At 37.5% G+C, this 20,586-nt stretch overlaps 3 protein-coding genes across 3 annotated transcripts; 1 reads left to right on the plus strand and 2 right to left on the minus strand.

Annotated features, from left to right (window-relative positions):
• Positions 1-1,717: 1,717 nt before the first annotated feature.
• dnase2b (deoxyribonuclease II beta) lies at positions 1,718-11,025 on the minus strand. Its single transcript, XM_066647707.1, has 8 exons — positions 10,906-11,025; positions 9,564-9,677; positions 6,229-6,286; positions 5,949-6,117; positions 4,525-4,603; positions 3,606-3,767; positions 3,066-3,263; positions 1,718-2,503 (listed from the first exon to the last, which is right to left on the minus strand). The coding sequence occupies exons 2-8, from the start codon at positions 9,643-9,645 to the stop codon at positions 2,169-2,171; spliced, it is 1,083 nt and encodes a 360-aa protein (XP_066503804.1). The 5' UTR covers positions 9,646-9,677; positions 10,906-11,025; the 3' UTR covers positions 1,718-2,168.
• uox (urate oxidase) lies at positions 8,131-12,689 on the plus strand. Its single transcript, XM_066647708.1, has 8 exons — positions 8,131-8,226; positions 8,351-8,563; positions 9,404-9,520; positions 9,625-9,703; positions 11,241-11,427; positions 11,514-11,637; positions 12,024-12,107; positions 12,501-12,689. Exons 1-8 carry the CDS (start codon positions 8,209-8,211, stop codon positions 12,573-12,575), a joined length of 897 nt encoding a protein of 298 aa, XP_066503805.1. The 5' UTR covers positions 8,131-8,208; the 3' UTR covers positions 12,576-12,689.
• A 1,561-nt stretch (positions 12,690-14,250) lies between these two features.
• Positions 14,251-20,234, minus strand: samd13 (sterile alpha motif domain containing 13). Its single transcript, XM_066648039.1, has 6 exons — positions 20,114-20,234; positions 19,127-19,234; positions 18,409-18,465; positions 17,541-17,583; positions 16,394-16,505; positions 14,251-15,607 (listed from the first exon to the last, which is right to left on the minus strand). The coding sequence occupies exons 3-6, from the start codon at positions 18,446-18,448 to the stop codon at positions 15,464-15,466; spliced, it is 339 nt and encodes a 112-aa protein (XP_066504136.1). The 5' UTR covers positions 18,449-18,465; positions 19,127-19,234; positions 20,114-20,234; the 3' UTR covers positions 14,251-15,463.
• Between the last annotated feature and the right edge of the window lie 352 nt (positions 20,235-20,586).

The following is a 20,586-nucleotide window of genomic DNA, read 5'->3' on the forward strand; positions in this document are numbered from 1 at the left end:
TACTTTATAGATCTTTTTGTTGAAGACAAGATTGCCTCTTTCACACAGTTGTCTTCGAAAATTAACCTCCCCACTTTGCATTTTTTTAGGTACCTACAAGTTAGTCATTATGTCTCACGATCCATTTCAGGGTTCCCAGATAAACCAGACAATAATATAATTGACGAACTGATGTCATTTAATCCAACTAAGAAAAGAGCAATTTCTGCCATTTTGAGACTTTTTGAGATTTTCCATTTGCATCTTCCTCCCATTTCTGGGTCTGTCCTAATACAAGAATTTTGGGGAGGTGTTTGTGAAGCCCTTTCTGCTGTCCTTGCCATTAAATTGAACCTAAATCCAATTATGTTCTTTTTTGGGGTTGTTCCTTGGGGTTTGATATTACAAATTATTAAATAATTGAATCAAAAGTCTATTTAAACGTTTGTGTACTAAATTGTTGTATTTTTCAAAGTTCAATTTCAAGATTTGAACTTCCAGTTTCAAAAATTTTTTTCAAATGAATAAAACTTTTGACCCTAATACAGCTCCATACTCTCAGCGTGGCCTGCTAACTCTGGGCAGCTCCATTCCTGTGGCCAAGCCTTTTTGCTGTTTTATTAGTCAGTTCCTTAGAAGGCAGCATTTAGACATGAAGGTAATGGTAAACGAATCGCTCTTGAGAGACATTTCAAGGCAGGGATACGTCACAACGTGGCCAGGATACTGACAGATGACTGCCATCAAGTGAAGTAAACAATATGCACATTAGCTTACTGCTTATCACTGAGAGGAAAAATATGGGAAAATACTAAAAATGGATATTTAGTATAAAGCCTTAAGCAGGAGTATGGATGAGAAGTATGGACATGAATATGAATCAAGTGTTTTATACAAACTCTTGATTTAAACATGACTTGTTGTCTAACTTCCTCCCTCAGAAGACTTCTTCAGTAGACAGCATATTATATTGCGTTTCAGACACAGCCCATATTTCAACATTTATGACCTCAGAGGGTATTAATCTGGTGTTTCCTGGTGGAAAACTGACAAAAACCAACACCACTTGAAAGCAGTATTAATACTGCAGGTCCTCTCAGAAATGCATGAACACTGCTGGATATAATGTAGAAGCTAAAAATCTAATATGTGTATAATACCCTGCTAACTGTAACTCTAACGCTAATGCACATAGCTCATGATCCCCCATGTTTTTATTATGTGGATATTTTAGCTTGCAGACATTAGATAGTGCATCTCTGTGACTGGTCAGGTTATATTTTTTTTCACGTTTTTGCATCATATTTTACAGAGAGTCTCGGGGCTATTTTGTTGCTTGTTGCTGTGTCATTGCGCCACTTGCCAACATATTGCAGCTACAAATTGTAGGGGGTTAGAGGGGCCCACATGTATTAAAAATGGTCTAAGTGGGTTCAAAACGCATGAGTGTGAGTTGCTACCTGTGTTATTAGTGATAAAATAGACTTCACCAGTACTAATGAGTATTTCTGTGCTATATATTTGAACACTACATGGCTGGACTTTTGCTTCTGTCCTCCTGTATTTCCTGTTCCTGACTGCAGCAAACTATGGCAAACAAAAGTTAGCACTGACTCTGGACCTGTATAACAAATGTTTGGTGAGGAGTGAATGAAGAAAGAGTCAAAAGTAAAAACATTTCAATAAAATCTAGTAAAAATATATATATTTAATGAGGAATTAGTTTACTCTCCACAACTTTAATTAGAGAACCTTTGATTATTAAGCTACTAGGCTGCACTGAATAAAAAAGACTTGTCTTGCCGATTTTACAGTGAAACTGCGATTTCCGGAAAGTATTGTAATGTTTATAACATCCTCTCTTTTTTACAATGGTTCTTGGCTTGGACATGGTTTTGTTAGTATATCACTTTGGCATCCTGTAGGCATCAAAATTCAACATTAAACAAACTTCTATATGTTTGTTTTAATGAAGAACATTCCTCTGAAAGTTTATTTAGAGAATGAGGTCTTCTAGTACACAGCACGCTCTTTGTCACATTTGGTTGTAAGTGTGTAATGAACTGTTAATATAATGTTCACATTCACCTCACATTACGGAACTGATTCCTTAAAACCTTCTTAACGTAGCCTGTCATTTCACTTTCAGAGGACTACAGCAACCTCTGAAAATGACAGTAAAACTACTTCTAACAGGTTTCATACCAGTCCACAGCCTGGCGGAAGGCTTTGTAGATGACTGGATTTTGAGCACAGAGGAGGCCGCCACCTCTAAACGCCTGACTACTCTCTCTGTTCAGGTCCCCCAAACAAGTCCACTGTCCTCTGTATTCCAGGGAGACACACCACTTAGAGTGGTCTTCATAGGAGCTGAAAATGACATTTTCCAGTAGCCTGATCCTCTTGATGTTGTTCACATGGTAAGGAAGGGAGCAGTTGGAGGGGAGCTTGTGGGCTTCTCGTTGCCATGATTCCACCAGCAGGTCAGTCCACAATGTCTGTGCTATCCAGCCAGTGTAAATGTCTGAAGGTCAACACACACATGATGATTTTAATTATACAAAACATGCAGACATTCTAGTCAGATCTGACAAAAGTAGCAAAAATCATTCACAAAGATCTGAATCTGATGAATCTGATCTCATCACTGTTTTATTGTTGCAGGTTTGTTTGTTCTAGAATTTCTTGCATTGTTCTTAGAAACCTCGTTTTCTCTATATAATTTTGTAATATTTTTAACTCCAGGATTTTTTTGTTTGTTTGTTTATACCCTTTGGCCATTTTACATGGACATTTATTACCTAACACATAACCATGTTGATGAAATATATTTAATAAATGTGGACATGGTGCACATGTTTGGGTCTGGTATGAAAAACATTACACAGGCGAAAGCATGGAAGTGTGCAAAAACATGGAATTGTGTATGTTTTTCTGTTACCCAAGCAAAGTCAACAGTTACTCAAGAACAGGAGAGTGCTTTGACAGGACCAAAAGTCAACAGGGGCCTGTAACGGCCCAAAAAAATGTCAGTCCTGTGTTTTTGAATTGCCTGAGCACACGACAGAACACTAAAATGCTCTTACCATCAACATAGTTGTGTGATTTAGCAAAACTAAGGAAAATTTCTCCATGGACTGTCTCCAGCTCCTCCAGCTTTCTCCTGGGGACTACAGTGGGGGTTTTGCCAGTGCAGATCTGTACCATCATTTCCATGTCTGCATGAAATATTGCTGGCACTGAGCAGTTATATGCGTGGGGATTGATGTATGCCAGCTGCTGTGCTGTTAGAAATGAGAAACTCATATTCAGTGGACAAGCATGAACTTCATCCACCATCACAGACACAAACCAGTGATTAGTAGCATTAATGATAATTGATTGAAAGGCAGAATTATGAAATACATATGGAATAAACCCAAATTGCTTTGGAAATATAATTGCACATAGCTTTCAACTTTCAACTATTTACATCTTAAAACATTTTTACACTATTATTAACCAAAAAAGTGCTTGGGTAATGCTGCTGAACTTCAGTCTGTCATCCAGGAATGATTATAATGTGCATCAAAATAAGAACATTGATATTACTTTGCCTTTGTAGTGTGTTGGTGTTTTTAGCTTACATATTTTTTGGAACTGTATGTAGCTGTAAGTGGTACAGAGAACTATCTGTCCAAAGAGTTTTCCAGTGGAAGGGAAACCAAAGCCCTTTTCGGGGAAGGGAGGAAAGTGAGGAATGCTATGTGATATCCAGAATCCTTGAGAATGGTCAAACAGCAGTGCCCCTATAAAACAAACAGATGTACATATTAATAAATATAATAAAGCCACTTATTCAGTTGAATTATTCCTTAGTATCATATATTTCCAAAATTTGTAATCAACCTTTTTAATAGTTGAATTGCTGTTTTAAGCTGCACTCATTGCTGACGCATATGTTCAGTTGTGCACATCCAGCTTACAAAATCTTCATAGAAAACCATAAGCATAACATACATGGGATGCTTTGGAGCAGCTGTACAGAAACGTAAGGTCACCAGGCTCAGTGCTAAATATGGACTAGAAGAATATAAAGCCACCCAGCACAGGGCTGTGCAGCAGTGGATTTTCATTCTTTGGAGTCCATCTCCATCTAGAGTCATAATGCTACTTTTACAGGAGGATGGATTCAGGCTACTCTCACCACCTCTGTGTATGCTAAATAGAAATATAATCTGAGGGAAACATTCAACAGCCAGCTTCTTCGTTACTAGAGGGCCCTCTGCACCAGAACTTTATCTGATACGTTGAAAAAAAAACAAAGGGTGAAATCGATGCTCAGTCAACAGAATGTATCAGTTATCAGTGGTGCCCTTTGCACTTGACCATATTTCTTCTAATGCTACAGATAGCTCATAGATCATTTTCCATTGAATAACTGTTCACTCTCACATGAATAAAGCTCAAAACTTTATAGAAATACTGAATAAAGCAAACAAAATATTGTTCAGCTTGTGCACGGTTATTTGTTGTTTGAAAGAACACAAAATATTGCAAATGTACCTTTTGCGTGTCCATAATTACTCTGGTACTTCAGCACTGGAGGAGCATCATTGTAGAGCATATACGCCAAATGGGTCGACTTTTAAAAAAAATTATCATTGCATTTTAAAATGGAACAAATGGAATATATATGTTCAAATATAAAGCACAGAAGAAAGCAATACACAATGGCTGCAACAGAAGCACACTAACTTTAATATATCATAAAAAAAACACTGGTTTAACTGGGAGGTAATGTAAGAAATATAGGCCTCTATGCATCTGGTGATTCAGCAAAATATATAATTTCTATATCACTGCTGTAGTAATAAAATATTATATTTTAAGTAATTTTTAGTATTTTTATTTATTTACTTACATCTACATAAATGGAACATATCTGCCATTTACACCGGGCAAAAATTACATCAGAAACAAACCAGTCAAAAGCTTTTCTTCCTTCTACTGTAAAGTAACTTTACAAGTTCTTTTTAAAATAATTGTTCTCAGACTTAGGGCAGCACGGTCACATAGCTCCAGGGACCTGGAGGTTGTGGGTTCAAGTCCCACTCTAGGTGATTGTCTGTGAGGAGTTTGGTGTCCACATGGGTTTCTTCCCACGATCCAAAAACACATTTTGGTAGGTGCCGACTCAAAAAGTGTCCTTAGGTGTGAGTGTGTGAGTGTGTGTCGCCCTGTGAGGGACTGGCGCCCCCTCCAGGGTGGATTCCTGCTTTGCGCCCAATGATTCTGGGTAGGCTCCGGACCCCCTACGACCCTCAACTAGATAAGTGTTTACAGATAATGAATGAATGAATATCAGACTTAATCCTAAAAGTTGAATAGCTAAGAAATGTTTTCTTTTTAGTTTGACAGCTTAGCAAACAGACAGCAAACATCATTCACCTAATGGTATTTATGTGTAACCACAGATGCTCCTTGGATTAAAATGGAACAGTTTATAATATTTCAACTTTACAGTGGGTATCTGGTAATACAAATACATACATATTAATTAGAAACCGTATACTGAATTTTGATATTTCTTTCCCCCTGGGTAAGCATTACACTGTATGATATTCCCCACAGATGCTGGACATTAGAGGTACAGCAGGATCACGCAGAGTGTATACAACTGTAGCATTCTGTGTTGCAAAATTTGCAACACTATATTATACAACAGGATTAGTCTAAAAGTTTTTTGCCCAACTGTAGGTTAATGCAAAAGTTTTGACCATGTTTAAAGTAGACTAGGCTATGATATATAGATTATGTCTAAAACTAACGTTACTTGGTTTGTGATAGTCATATATATATATATATATATATATATATATATATATATATATATATATATATATATATATATATATATATATGTTTTTACTGAAGTACTTCTTTAAATACTTAAGCACCAGAAACACAAACAGCAGAGGTGGTCATACCTCATATCCGTGGTAAAACTGGTTTAGTGTTCTTCCCATTGCCCCTTCACTAGTGTTCACCATATATCTGCTCAAGCGCCAGTTTAGCTTTGAAGAGTCCAGATACAAATAATCAACTCCACTTCCCACCTCTCTCTTCTTATATTTGGGGAGCTTGTACATAATGAACCTGGTATTATATAGAGAAAATGTCAACAATAATTACATACAGCTGTAGTATGTCGAAACTTAGAAAAACATCTCAGTACAGCACAGCTGAACAAGATAAAAGTTCCTCTACCAGTCCACAGACTTTCCTTCTTCATTTAAGCAGGATAGGTTTGCCTCACACCAGGAGCCTGAGGGGAAAACATGAAGCAAAATGGAGCAGAAACACCAGAAACAAAACATTTCTCCTCCGTCAGTCAAGACTGTATATGACTATTGAGTCAAAAAAAACTAGCATGTTGACAAGGGTTCTAGGCTTTCCCCATGACTTGACAAATGGAAAATATCTACATGCAGCTGTGTATGTGTGTGTGTGTGTTTGTGTATATGTGTGAAAGAGGAAGTTGGGGTCCTTTGTCTTATGACTCCCATCATGGCAGCTATAATTATTAAAAAAGGAAGTTTCTTCAGCTCTACAGAGACTTCTACTGGTGCCTTTTAAATGATACAGCAACATGTGCTTATATTGCTAAACCTGGATGAAAGCATATTAAATTATTTCATTTTGTTTGAGAAATGCTAATCAATGGATATGTTTAGTAACTGCACCAGAAGATGGTGCTATTCAGTGCTACACATGACACAGTCCCTAATAACAAGGCTACAGCGGACCACGGTTGGTCCATTGAGGGCGAAGTTGGAGGTCCACTGACATTTTAAGTTTTCTGGGGGGACCACCGGTGATTAAACAGAATTTTAGACAAAATGTCATATTTTAGCACTTTTCCATTCACAATCCAATTTATTGATTGTTCCTTCATTAGGATTTTTGTTATTCTTCATAAATGAAATTAGTAAATAACTTTAATCCAGCACAGTGCCAACATTTTCAGCATAATCATTTTATATCAGGCATACGCATATCTCTTATAGTTGTTGGTAATATTTGTATTAGTTTGTTAAAAGTCTCTGTAAATTTAAAATCTGTTTGAGGAGATTAAACATTTTTAAATGAGTTAGATCCTGTACAGGACAGTAATCAGAGTGATCCGATAGGGGACCAGCAGTGGTCTACAGTCAGTGGTGTGCCAACCTTTTTATGCCAGTGTACATATATATGTCGCTGTCCGCAGGGCTACATTTGGTACAATCATGGAGCACAGTGCAAGATCCAGTGGTGCACAAAAGGTCCACATTTCAGTTGTTGTTGTAACTACTTAGCTCTCATATTGTTTTCTTGGCACTTTTCAAGGAGTTTGATGTTTAATATAGTAATAATTAATATAACTGACACATTTCCAAAACTGTCCAAAAATCCCATTTATCTCAGTGTTAGTTTTTATTCTAAATCATTTATATAAAGCAGCATTCCATTACATTGTGTACTCCAGGGGCCTGGAGGTTGTGGGTTCGATTCCCGCTCCGGGTGACTGTCTGTGAGGAGTTGGTGTGTTCTCCCCGTGTCCGCGTGGGTTTCCTCCGGGTGCTCCGGTTTCCTCCCACAGTCCAAAAACACACGTTGCAGGTGGATTGGTGACTTGAAAATGTTCGTAGGTGTGAGTGTGTGTGTTGCCCTGTGAAGGACTGGCGTCCCCTCTAGGGTGTATTCCCGCCTTGCGCCCAATGATTCCAGGTAGGCTCTGGACCCCCCGCGACCCTAAATTGGATAAGCGGTTACAGATAATGGATGGATGGATGGATGGATGGACTTGGAATATACTCTCTCTACATTAATGTGCATTAAAAGTTAAGAAAACATTTGTTGCCTTTCTTTTTAAACATTAATATTTATCCTAGCGTTTACAAGTGGCAGTGAGAAAAAAATTACAATTACAAGTGGCACTGAAAAAACCTTGTTGAAGCTTCTGCACCACCAAAGAATCCTGTCCATTAGTTATAATCCTTACCATTCATAAATATAGTCATTCATGATTCAGACTTGTTCATCTCTTCACACAAACCTGACCACTTGTACCTGTTGCATAACACAAAATACGCAGGTGAAACCACCCCTCACCCAGACTCAAATATAATGCTCTGGCAAATCATATCTCTCCCCTGGTGAAGAATCAGAGAGTAAAAGCTCTACATTCTGGGAACTGATTTGAAAAATATGGCTACTTCAAACCCGGTATGAGTTGAATTTTAATCTTCTATATATTTCACCATTTCTCAAACATGTGCGATGTCTTTATAGAGATATAACAATATTGTACGATACCCTTATTTTAATCAAAATCATTTCTGTTGTGCAGAATGTGGAGTTTGTGCGAACAGGTTATGGGAAAAATTTGGTGAAGGTTATGTATATAAAGCGAGAGGGGACTCAGCACTACATAATGGAGATGAAAGCAAACGTCCAACTGACGCTAAACTCCCGCAAGGACTACCTGACTGGAGACAACTCAGACATCATCCCCACTGACACCATTAAGAACACAGTCCACGCTCTTGCCAAGATAAAGGGGGTATGTGCAACATTCTGAGAATATTGTAGAGGAAACTCAGAGGAAGCTTGGAATTCACTTCATTTTTTTACATCAAAGGGTTGCATAAAACAAAAGCATCTACATGCAGATATAAATTTAGAGTAGCCTATTAATACTCAAATTATAACTCTGGATGTAGGTGATATAAATTCAAGCAAGCCTTTGACATAAAAAAGTACTTTTTTTTTCAGCGCAGGCATTAGAGAACTTGTATATTGTAACGATTAATAGGGTTTTTAATACATTTTTGTCTCTGTCTCTAATTTGTGACTATGGGAAAATAGTGTGAAAGGGAGCTAAAAAACGTATGCAGAGCAACTGGTTATTATAAAAATACCTATATGTGGCTGAGAAAAAGGATGTGCTTTTAATGTAAAATAACACTAAGTATGTTTTATGTCGTGTTTAAAGTGGTGGACTGATGCAGTATTTGGTACAAATTGTTAGACGATAGTTTCCAGAAACACTTATGTGCTTTTAAAAAAAATGACACTGTCACTGAGGTGGGACCCTCAATGGTACATTTCTGTGCGAGGTAGGGAACATAACAGTACATTAATCTATTATAAATGTAGAATTTTAATTGTGTTGATTTATATTATATATGCCCCATTTCATCTTCAGGATGAAAATATCTCTCCTTCTGTACAAGAGAATGTAATGTATCTTTAGGGAACAAAAGTGGCCTTTAAAACTACTGTTGTACCTTTAAATGTACATCTACACTGTGTGTGCCTTTAATGACCTATAACGTACCCCTAGTGTACTTTGTGAGAATTTCTGAGGGTGTAGAGTTACCCAGGCCTTATCTTGCACTAGGTCAAAACCATTGAGGGCTTTGGCCTGGACATCTGCCACCATTTCCTGACTGCATTCAAGCACGTCACACGAGCAAAGGTGGACATAGAGGAAGCCCCTTGGAGAAGACTGGAAAAGGTTTTGCCAGCTCAGATATTAATACAAAATAAATATCACTCACCAGTGTGTGAACACTGGCTTAGCATCTGGAATGAAAGCATTATTTGTATTTGTTTTTCCAGAATGGAGCTGAACATGCCCATGCCTTCATCTTCTCTCCTGAAGCTTGGCGTTTCTGTGAAGTAGAACAGTATCTAAATGGTGAGTGCAGCCAAGTCCACAGCAGAAAGTTGGATACTGAGAGGAAACAATATTCACAGACAAAGCAAAAGATTACAGTGAAATGATATCTATATGTTGTTAAAAATAAATAAATAAATAAATAAAAACAATTACAAACCCCATTACTAAATAAATTGAGACACTGGGTTGTGTTAAACATTTCACAGTAGAACAAATTTAACATTTCATATAAAAAAAAAAAAAACATTTATTTGCCCATTGTAATTTTTGTGTCTACATTACAGCAATTTATTTCATAGATCAGTTTTATTCAATGGGTTAGATTTAGTTTATACAATTCATTTTTAATCCATGCATAATGTGGATTGACATTGTTTTGATAAAATAAAAAGGCCTTTCCTTAACCCAATGCAACCGAGCTATTTTGGATTTTTTTTTTTTTTTGTCAGTGCTTCATTCAGTTACATTTAAAAAAAGACCAGATCTGGACGGCATTACAATCTCCAAACCTGTATATATCATTCAGCATTAATGGCGCTTCACGCATAGCCATGTACACAAATGCACCTCCATATCATTACGAATGTGTGAACTGTGTGCTTATAACAGGCTTTATAAAAAATAATTCTAAATTTTGATTTGCTGGACCACAGGACAAGTTTCCACTTCATCTCTGTCCATTTTAAATGACCTCAAGCCAAGAGAAGGTGGTGGTGTTTCTGGGTCCTGTTTATAGATGCATTCTTATTTGCTTTTGTGAGTATTAAATTGCATTTGTGGATGCAGCGATGAACTGTGTGTTTCGGATGTGTCTCTGATCCCATGCAGTGATTTTTGCTACTAAATCATATCTTTTTTTTTTTATACGGTGCCCTAGTCAGTTTTTTGCAGAATGATGAACCCCTCTCAACCTCTTTTTCGGAAAGACTCAGACTTTATATGAGACTTTTTAAATCTGACCAATTAAATGTTTACAGAGAAAGTTATCGACCAATAACGGTAGCTCTACAGTCAGACCGTCCAATCAGAAGATTTTAGGCTACTTCACCACGCCCCCTTCTCACTCAAGCGAACCAAACGGAGTGGGGGAGGGCGGGACTAGTTTGTGAACGAAACGCTTCTCGAAATCTGTGTAAGCTCTAGAAAAAAATGTTTGTAAAATTCTAAAAGTCTAAAAAAGAGGACATGTCTGGGTAAAAGAGGACGTCTGGTCACCCTACCACACACACAACGCAGAATGTGAATAATCCCAGTCCTGCTGCTCGTCACACACCAACCATCTCTCAACTAACATACACAAACATCATTACAACACCACACAAACATGCATTCAAGCCCACAAAGTAAACTACAACTGAGCCCAAAGAGCTCAGGGCCCTCGGCCGCAAGGCATGCTGGGAGCAGCCTTTATAAACTCCAGCAAGTCCAGGCCCCTCCTCAATCTGCCTTTAATCTGTGTAGGAGACAAGGAGGCATGCACACATCAACAAATGAAGGAATAGTTAAATATGCAATTTAGGCTAGTGTCCCTTTAAGCATTAATTTGTCTTTTCAGAGCCTCCAGTGATTCACAGTGGAATCAAAGATATGAAAGTTCTGAAGACCACACAGTCAGGTTTTGAGGGCTTCCTGAGAGATCGCTTCACCACTCTGCAGGACGCCAGGGACAGGTTCTTCTGTACGTCTGTCTATGCTAGGTGGCGCTACAACAAACACCAGGGGGTGCCGTTTGACGCCGCATGGTACTCATGGCATTCAAAAATCTCACTTGTAAAAATACTATAAAGTAAAGCTATCACATGATTAAATTTTATGTTGCTTTTTGCAGGAGATCTGTGAAGGAGACCATCATTGAGAAGTTTGCTGGACCCTATGACCGTGGGGAGTATTCACCCTCTGTCCAGAAGACCCTGTATGACACACAGGTGCTGGTTATTGACAGAGTGCCAGAGGTCAGTCAAATTGACGGACTGGAATATTTGAATAACCTTGGTCTAATTTCTAGTGTTGGAGAGGTTGTGACTTTGATCCCTTGTCACCTGAGCGTCCAAAGAGAACACAGCAAGCATGGCCCTCAACTACTCCTTCCCCTAATCACTGTTCAGTGACAGCCAGTGCATTAACTATCATAAAAAAACACACAACTGACAGTTAAAGACCTTCTCCAAGATCGCTGAGTGGTCTAATGAGATTACAAATTGGCTGCTGAAACAGATGAAGCATGTGCTTGACTTTTCCCTGTACTCTACATATTGTAATACAGCTGTGTGGCAGACTATATATTCAACAAAAATAGAAATACAACATTCTTTTTATGTTCCTGCATCCAATCTCACAGGTCGAGGAGATTGAAATTGTGATGCCGAATCAGCACTACATTACAATAGACATGACAAAAATGGGACTCTCCAATAAGGATGAGGTTGGTGTCTAAAAACCTTTCTTTATGTCATTTTCCCAAGAGCCTTTTTTCATGCTTTTATTTTTAAGTGTATATTTAACAATATCTCATTCATAGGGTGAATTGCTCTTTGAGTACTGAGAATGCTTTTCCAGTCAATTTATATATCCCATATTCAATGAATGTTTGTAATTGTAGAACTACAAAGTGCCCAGAGAGGGTCAGTGGAGCTGATAACATGGTCAGTGAGTGTAGAAACAAGAAGGTCACTGTAAAGTTTTGGCTGATTGGTTTATATGGAGAACAAATATCTCAGTGTTATATGAGCAGCAAATATAAAATGGCTGTATGAACATGGCATAAACTAGCTCCCCTTAAAAGATTTTCCAAACTATTTCTTTTCATTTCATCCAGGTTCTTCTACCTCTTGATAATCCAGCTGGAAATATCACAGGAACAGTGCGCAGGAAGCCACGGCCCAGACTGTAGAATTCATCACATATTCAGAGAATTCACAAACTAAGACTTAATTATATCCTTCACCTCTAAAGAAACATACACACAACTACCTGACTCTATGAATTTATATGTAAAGGAGTGAAATAAAGTATGATGAATTAATATAAAAGTGATCAATCAAATCTCTCAGTGTAACAATGCAGATCTGAATACAAAGCCTGCAACCAATAATAGGCTGCACAGAGTGTAATCAGCTACAATATAAATTCACTGACAGGAGAATGAAATAACATTGATTCTCTGGTTACAATGGCATTTGAAAAAGAGTGGAATATATCAGTTAGCAAGTGATGAGTGAGCTTTTGAAGTTGATGTGATGTTTGAAGCAGGAAAAATTGGCAAGAGTAAGGATTTAAACAACTTTGACAAGGGCCATAATGAAAGGCTAGATCTCCAAAAGCTCAGATCTTCTGGGGCATTCCTGGTATATTCAACTGTTTAGTACTTAGCAAAAGTGATCCAACAGGTCAACAAGCAACAGGACCACGGGCACACAAGGGTTACTGATGTATATGGGCAGCAAAGGCTCGCTGATCTCATGTAAAACCACAGAACAGTTACTCAATCTGCTGTAACTGTTGCAAATATTTGTGTCTGAAAAGCTGCATACACTGTGGGCATCACAACTGGACAACGGAGCAATGCAAGAAAGTGACCCCATTTGATTAATCACGCGTCATTTACCCAGGAAAGGTATGGCACCATGATGCTCTATGAAAGGAGGACCAGCTATTCTCTATCTCTATTGAGAACCCTGGAGTCCTAAATTGGGTCATAAGGATAAGACACACTTTTAAATATTTTCAGGAACAAATTGAGGAACATGAATAAGAGATTTTCCGGGTAGGCTACGGACCCACCGTGACCCTGAACTGGATATGCGGTTTCAGACAATGAATGAATGAATAAGAGTTTCTTTGAGATTTCTCTTCAAACATACAACATTAAAAGATGCAGAGCTTCTGAATGTAAACAAACCAGAGAAAACTGCAGTTACCCACAATCTTAGACATTGCTTTTAAAGGATCAGCGGCTAAAATCTTGGTACCAGATTCCATAGAGCACCATAAAATGTCCTGCAGAGTCCATGCCACAAAGGTTCAGAGCCGTTATTCGTGGAACCAATGGTACCTACAAAGTAATACTCAAGTTTTAATGTTATTACTTATCAGTGGATATTTACAAATAACATCTTATTGAAGCTAAGGTTTCCATTTTCTTTTAATGTAGGTATTTACTTATTCATAGTAAGTTGTTTGGGAAAATGTGCTTCATAACCAATGATATTGTGTGTTTAAAACAAACTTTTGTATTTGTTCAAAAGTTCAGAAATAATGTGTCTAAAAAAATGATCATGTTTCAACATTCTAGATTTAAATATGCTATTATTTATAAATTATTATTTTTTAATACACACTTAGAATAGAAATATGTTTATTCATTGGGTTTAAAATGAAAAGGAAAGCTGGTTATCTCCTTTAAACATCTTCACAAACTTTATATGTAGGGGTCTGTTATTTTTTTTCTGAATCCTTAGGTGAGTGACTAAATTGAATGACACTCCCTACATATGGACATAAGGTCTATTCAGGTGCTATTTATAAAACTGAAACTCACTGTGTTATGACTAGAACATTAAGCAAGGAAGTATGTACAGGTAAGTCAAACATATTATCATAACAATTCTTGAGTTTCCAAATGTACAGTTCACAGCGCATTTTTGAAATTCAAGCACAATTTATTGCAAACTTCAGACATACATCTCAGTCTTCTATTGCAAGACAGACCTCAAAAGGATGCTGTGGAAAAGAAATTTGTCAAAAATGAGCAATTAAACACCCCTCCCCCCTCCCCATATCTGCTTAAGGACCACTGATTAGGAGCTGACATATGACTGCCTTTTCCAGTCCAACGTCGATAATTGGCATTAACCAAATCACTGTACAATGTACAGACGCAGGCATCGTTTGTTCAGAAAGAAACAATCCGTGTCAATCTTATGGCAAAAGAAAACATTGACTGATTAGGCATGACTAATCATGGAGTAATCAAGCTAGTTGCACAAAAAAAATAATAATAAAAACCCAAACAACAACAAATAAAACAATAACAAAACCACACAATAAAAAAAAATTGAGCCTGGTTTTGTTTAAGATCCAGACTTTAGCTACCACTTAAACTGCTTTGTGAGCGTTTAGTTTCGTATGTTTAAATAAAACCTTAATAAAACTGCACACAGTTGTAGGATGGTTACATTTCAAGTTGATCGTTTGTGCAGTAAACTTAATACAACTATTATGACTTAAATATACCCTTCAAGAAAAAAGGAAACAAGCACCAACAAAAACAAATAAATTACCACCCCCTCCCCTTAGTCACGTTCTCTTTATATGTACAGCTCAATGAAGCAGAGTTCATTTCCCATAAAACCCGATGGAGTAATGCAAGTCTTACTTAGCAACATTTTACACAATAGTGTTTAAAATCTTAGTGCCAGACACATTCACACTTAAACCTTTTACATTTACAATTAAAATCTTTAAAAAGTTTCAAACAATATTTTTTTTTAACATATGTACAATTTCACAAAGGGTCTAATTGTTTTTTTAAACAAATGTCAAACATAACACCATTCAAAATCATTAACTCAACGAGACAAACATAACATGTATCTGTACAACAAAATCAGACTGAAAAAGACAAAATTCACATTAGATTTTTTTTGTTTCTTTGTTTCTTTGTTTGGTTGTCCACAAAAATGCATAAAATGCAGGTGAGGACGTGGCCTTGTTTCAGTCTGCAGTGACCCTGCTGTTCCATGGCGTGATTGTCTTCAGGGGGCTGACATGTCCCCAGTGCTATGAGGCATTGCTTTTCAAGTGCTGGGTCTGAAGGGGCTTCACATGATATTCGTATATCTTCAGTGCAGGGCCCAGTTTTATTGAGAGTCCGGTCAGAACGTCATTACGAGTCATTAATAAAAGAGATTTGCCATCGATTTCCTGAAAATGGAAATGGTTCTTGGTTGAGGATATATGTGAAGCAAGATGCAAGGAGCTAACTAACAACAAGCACTTGTCCCACATTCAATCTAATGATCATAATACACAGATAATGATGCAGGTCTGCCATAGCGAAGAACAGTATATTGTAAAAAAGCAAGCAAGAACTGCTATTTAAAAGGAACACTATGTAGTTTTTTACCTTGAAATTAGAGTTTCAAAATCTTTGTGATGATTCACTGATCTGTAACAGGGAGAACAGAGCATGTGTTGTTTCTACTCTGGCCACAGAACTACAGAAACTGCACTATGTAACTTTTGGAGGAGGGTAGGAAAACAGCCCTCCTTCCCACTGATGTCAGTAGAGTGCTGTAAAAATAAACAAAACTAGGGGGAGCCCCAGGATCAAAAAACCCTAATCTTACATAGTGTTCCTTTAATACAGTTTTTGATGCTTTTCATCAAGGATTATATGTGCTGGATAACTATTTTTGTACTCACAGCTCATTGAAACTCTGACAAATAAAGCAGATTTTAAACTTTATATCAATACCTCATTTGTTGTTCCATTATAAGAAAAATGAAATTTTAAGTCCTTATCATTTTTTTAAATATATTTTTGTCAGTCATTGACAGTACAACAAATGGAAAGAAGTCTAGAATCAAGCCTGTTGATAGACAAAGTAAATTCACTGTGTTATGGAATTTTGTAACTGACAGTATAGCAGAACCTAAAAGGCAATGAAAGTAATTTAAACTACTGTTATTTTTGGATATATTTGTTACCTGATCTTGGAATGCATTGGCCTGCTCTTCAAATCCAGTTGCTTTAAAATAATTGACAACATCTGCTACTGCCCAGTGGGCCGGGTCCGGAAGCTGCCCATTTTCCACCGAACTGTGAAAGAAAATACAATCCAATAATCTACGGAGCAGGGAAATGCTGAATAATCAATATTTTTGTAGGGGCTGTTTAGTTACTAGTTAACACAAGACAAATCGCCACAAAGGACATAATGTTTATTAGACTTCATCAAACCATGCACCAATTGCAAAATAGAGTACAGCTAAATCATTTATTCATTCATTATCTGTAACTGCTTATCCAGTTCAGGGCCGCGGTGGGTTTGGAGCCTACCCGGAATCATTGGGCGCAAGTCAGGAAGGTGTGCCAGTCTCTCTCACACACACACATGGACACTTGAGTTGCCAATCCACCTACTAATGTGTTTTGGACCGTGGGAGGCAACTGAAGCACCCGGTGGAAACCCACATGGACACAAGGAGAACAAACCAAACTCCTCACAGACGGTCACCTGGAGTGGGACTTGAACCCACAACCTCCAGGTCTCTGGAGCTGTGTGACTGTGACAGAGCTAAATCATTCATTCATTATCTGTAACCCTTATCCAGTTCAGGGTCGCAGTGGGTCCAGAGCCTACCTGGAATCATTGGGCGCAAGGCAGGAATACACCCTGGAGGGGGCGCACGTCATTCACAGGGCAACACAGACACACACACATTCACTCACACCTACGGACACTTTTGAGTCACCAATCCACCTACCAACATGTGTTTTTGGACTGTGGGAGGAAACCGGAGCACCCGGAGGAAACCCACACGGACACGGGGAGAACACACCAACTCCTCACAGACAGTCACCGGGAGCGGGAATCGAACCCACAACCTCCAGGCCCCTGGAGCTGTGTGACTGCGATTAAAAATTCTCTGTATATTAAACAGTGTGCACAATATAAGAGCCTGTGGTTTGTTAGAACACTGTTCTCCATTTTGTTTATTTTTAAATCATTAATACAGACTGTATAATTCACACAAGTCAAAGTTCGAAACAAACTGCAAAAATGGCAAAGGAAAGGCGTTCTCACAAGGCTTTTTTTTTTTATCTTGAAGGACAGAAACAAAACTTACATACCTTTTGGTGTCCATTGAACCATTTGCCTTGGTTTCCATGACAGCTGGAAAAACACAAACAGGCCATTAAGTAGCTGCCAGGACTCAAAATTAACAGTGTCCCTTTGTCCCAGGCTCAGGATCTGTGACATGTGCTGCTCTCCTCACTCAACTACTAATGGCCAAATTAAAGCCAGGAACAACATGCTCATGAAATCAAAATCAGTACCATCAATGGCCAAAAGCACAATTTTTTTGCACTAGTCTATGGCTGGTACCTTGCTTTAGAAATGTTTGAACAGGAAATAGGTACAGTGGGTCTTTATTAGTAAACACCCCACAGAATGAATTCTAACATAATGGAGAAAGGAAACTTAGCAGATACCTCAAAAGAGAAAAAAAATATTAATACAAAATACAGTTTTCAATAAAACTAACATCGCTGAACATGATGGAAAGGAACTTCTCTGCAGCTGATATGCTTTTGGCCTTGGAGATCTACTCAATATCTTGACTCGATTAAACACATATCTACAGTTTTACACACAGACAGTATCTAGTTGCTTAGCAACATGTTTGATCAGCAGTTGTTGTACACTTGAAAAAGAATTAATGTAGAAAGCTGCTGCAACTGAAGCCAAAACAATTATTCTTGTGTGCTACAGTTGTGTTACAGGTAAATAAAAATGTGTTGTCCTTAACTGAATGTGGTTATGTAAATTAAAAAAAAAATACAGAACATGAGTTCTACAGATACTGCATGTTAAACATCTTTGGCATTTAAGAATATTTTTGTTCAGTTCACACTGCATTTACATACATACAGTCATACATACAAATACTATAATAGTGTATATGTTATTAAAGTGTTATAGTGACTAGGTTATTACTTATATTGTTTTCAACTGGGTCAAGTGAGTGGGCATCCATTTCTCAGGTCTTTGAGTCTGTAAGAAAATGGGGGAATGAACACTACAATCAAATCAATGCAAAATAGTCGAATACCACAAACTTTTATACATTTCTGCATCAATTATTATAGATATAATCAGAGGGGTTTGACATGCAATTAATTAAGCTGGTGATATCATTACAAATATAGCATCATAATGTACTATCTATGTATATGTAATATTGATAATAGTAAATTGTCAGAAAGCTATTTTCTTTGGAGACCCTTACAGTATCCTGCTAGCACTGCTTTAAAACATATGCAAATTTTTTTGGTATTTAAACATATTTTTCAGGTCAAACATTATATAAAACATTTGGACAACCTTTTGAAAACACTGTCAACAACAATTGACTCACCGTCTCACTATTTTGACTTGACAGACTTCTCTATAATAATTTGTTTAATGTTAAACCACTCTGAGCAACTCTGCTTACATTTTACTTAAATTACGCAGTTTTTGAAAACTTTACTGAAAGCATTGCCTGGTGTACTTTACTGACTGCATACAAACTAAAACATTAAATATTAAACTGCACAGACACTGATTGACCTCTGTGAAGGAAAGTATATGGAGCCTCACCACACTCTTCGAACGTTAAAAGACAAAAAATTAACAAGGTGCTAACCATTTAAAAACTACATAGAGTGCCTACCTGTTTGTCACAGATGAATACAATGTTTCATTTGATGTACTCAGCTCAAGTCTCATGGTATGCACTCCTCATCAGTGGCATTGTTCTCTATTTCTTCCTGATACGTCCCTGTGAGGAAATTAAACGTTTTTTTTGTATATGTTACACTGGGCATAGTAACCTGACAAACTAAGGCTTAAAGTTCCACGTTGTTTCATGAAAAAAAGGTTTCCATCAAAGACATGTAAAAAAAACAGCAAAATCCTACAAGAACAGAACAGAATGTGTCATGCTTTATACACCTCTCAGTAATACGTATCCCCCCTTAGGAAGGAAAGCTGAGAAATGATTAAGAGTGGCTGAGAGGAGTGTCAGTGTGTAAAAAAAGTTTTGTATATATTACAGTACATTAACTAGGTCTCCTAGAATAAAAGGTTTCCCCAGGTTTGTTTGAAGCACTTTGAGGGGGTGGGGGAATTGTATTAAAGTATTTTAATAAACTTAACAATTAACATCCTGAATGATGCATTATGTTTCTCTAGTAGAGTTGCATATTGTTTAGAACTAAGGAAATACACTTTATTCATGCACAACTACTTTGCCTGTCGCTTCTAACTTGTGGAGCTGGTGGTTTTGTTGAAAAGACCGCAGACAGATAAAGACTTAAGACAATGAAACTCTTATATTTCTAGACAGGGTGCTCTAGAATCTAAAATATATCTGTTTATAGTTTAGTAATAACCCCCACGTGTTCAACCAAAACAACTTTTACAATTTCTCACTGTTAGAAAATAACCCATAGAAAAATAAAATTCCATTAAATAAAAAAATATATGTCACAGGAATAACGCTGTTAGCGAGCTATGCTACACTCAGCTTTAATACTGCCTGCCTTGGTCCAACAGTACCAGCAGCTAATTAAACTCCACTAAGCTCCTTCCTCGCCTCTACACTTAAAAACACTCTCCTTCAAACAGAAACACAGAGCACCGCCGCAGAAACACATACCTGTTTAATGGAGAGGATATTCGGCGGAGATCAATAAGAAAACGAGCTGTCGCTTTTTTTCTCAGCTCTGCTAAATTTGACACAATCCCACTTTCCTTCCGGCAAAATCCTCCTACGCACGCAGCCTCCTCGGCCAATCAGCGCGCACACGCGCATGGTATGCCGGGAGCTGTAGTTTTTCTGTAGACAGCCGTTGTAGCACAATCATTGTAATATTGTTAAATCGATGAGTAATTAACGTGAGAAATAAAGTTGTTCGACGATTTAATCTCCTTTCATCTTCCTAGAGAAACCATTACCTTCCAATATTCGTATTTTGGAAGGTTAACTTATAGCCAACTAATAACTATCAGTATATTTGGTCTTTATACTCTCTGCTAAATCATTAAAATTACCTCCTTTCATTTTCTTTCAGAGACACTTATTATTTATTTGCACAAATTTGTGCAAAAAACTGGCTCTTTGATCTGCTG

The sequence above is a fragment of the Hoplias malabaricus genome, chromosome 16 (assembly GCF_029633855.1).
Source record: "Hoplias malabaricus isolate fHopMal1 chromosome 16, fHopMal1.hap1, whole genome shotgun sequence".
NCBI lineage: Eukaryota > Metazoa > Chordata > Actinopteri > Characiformes > Erythrinidae > Hoplias > Hoplias malabaricus.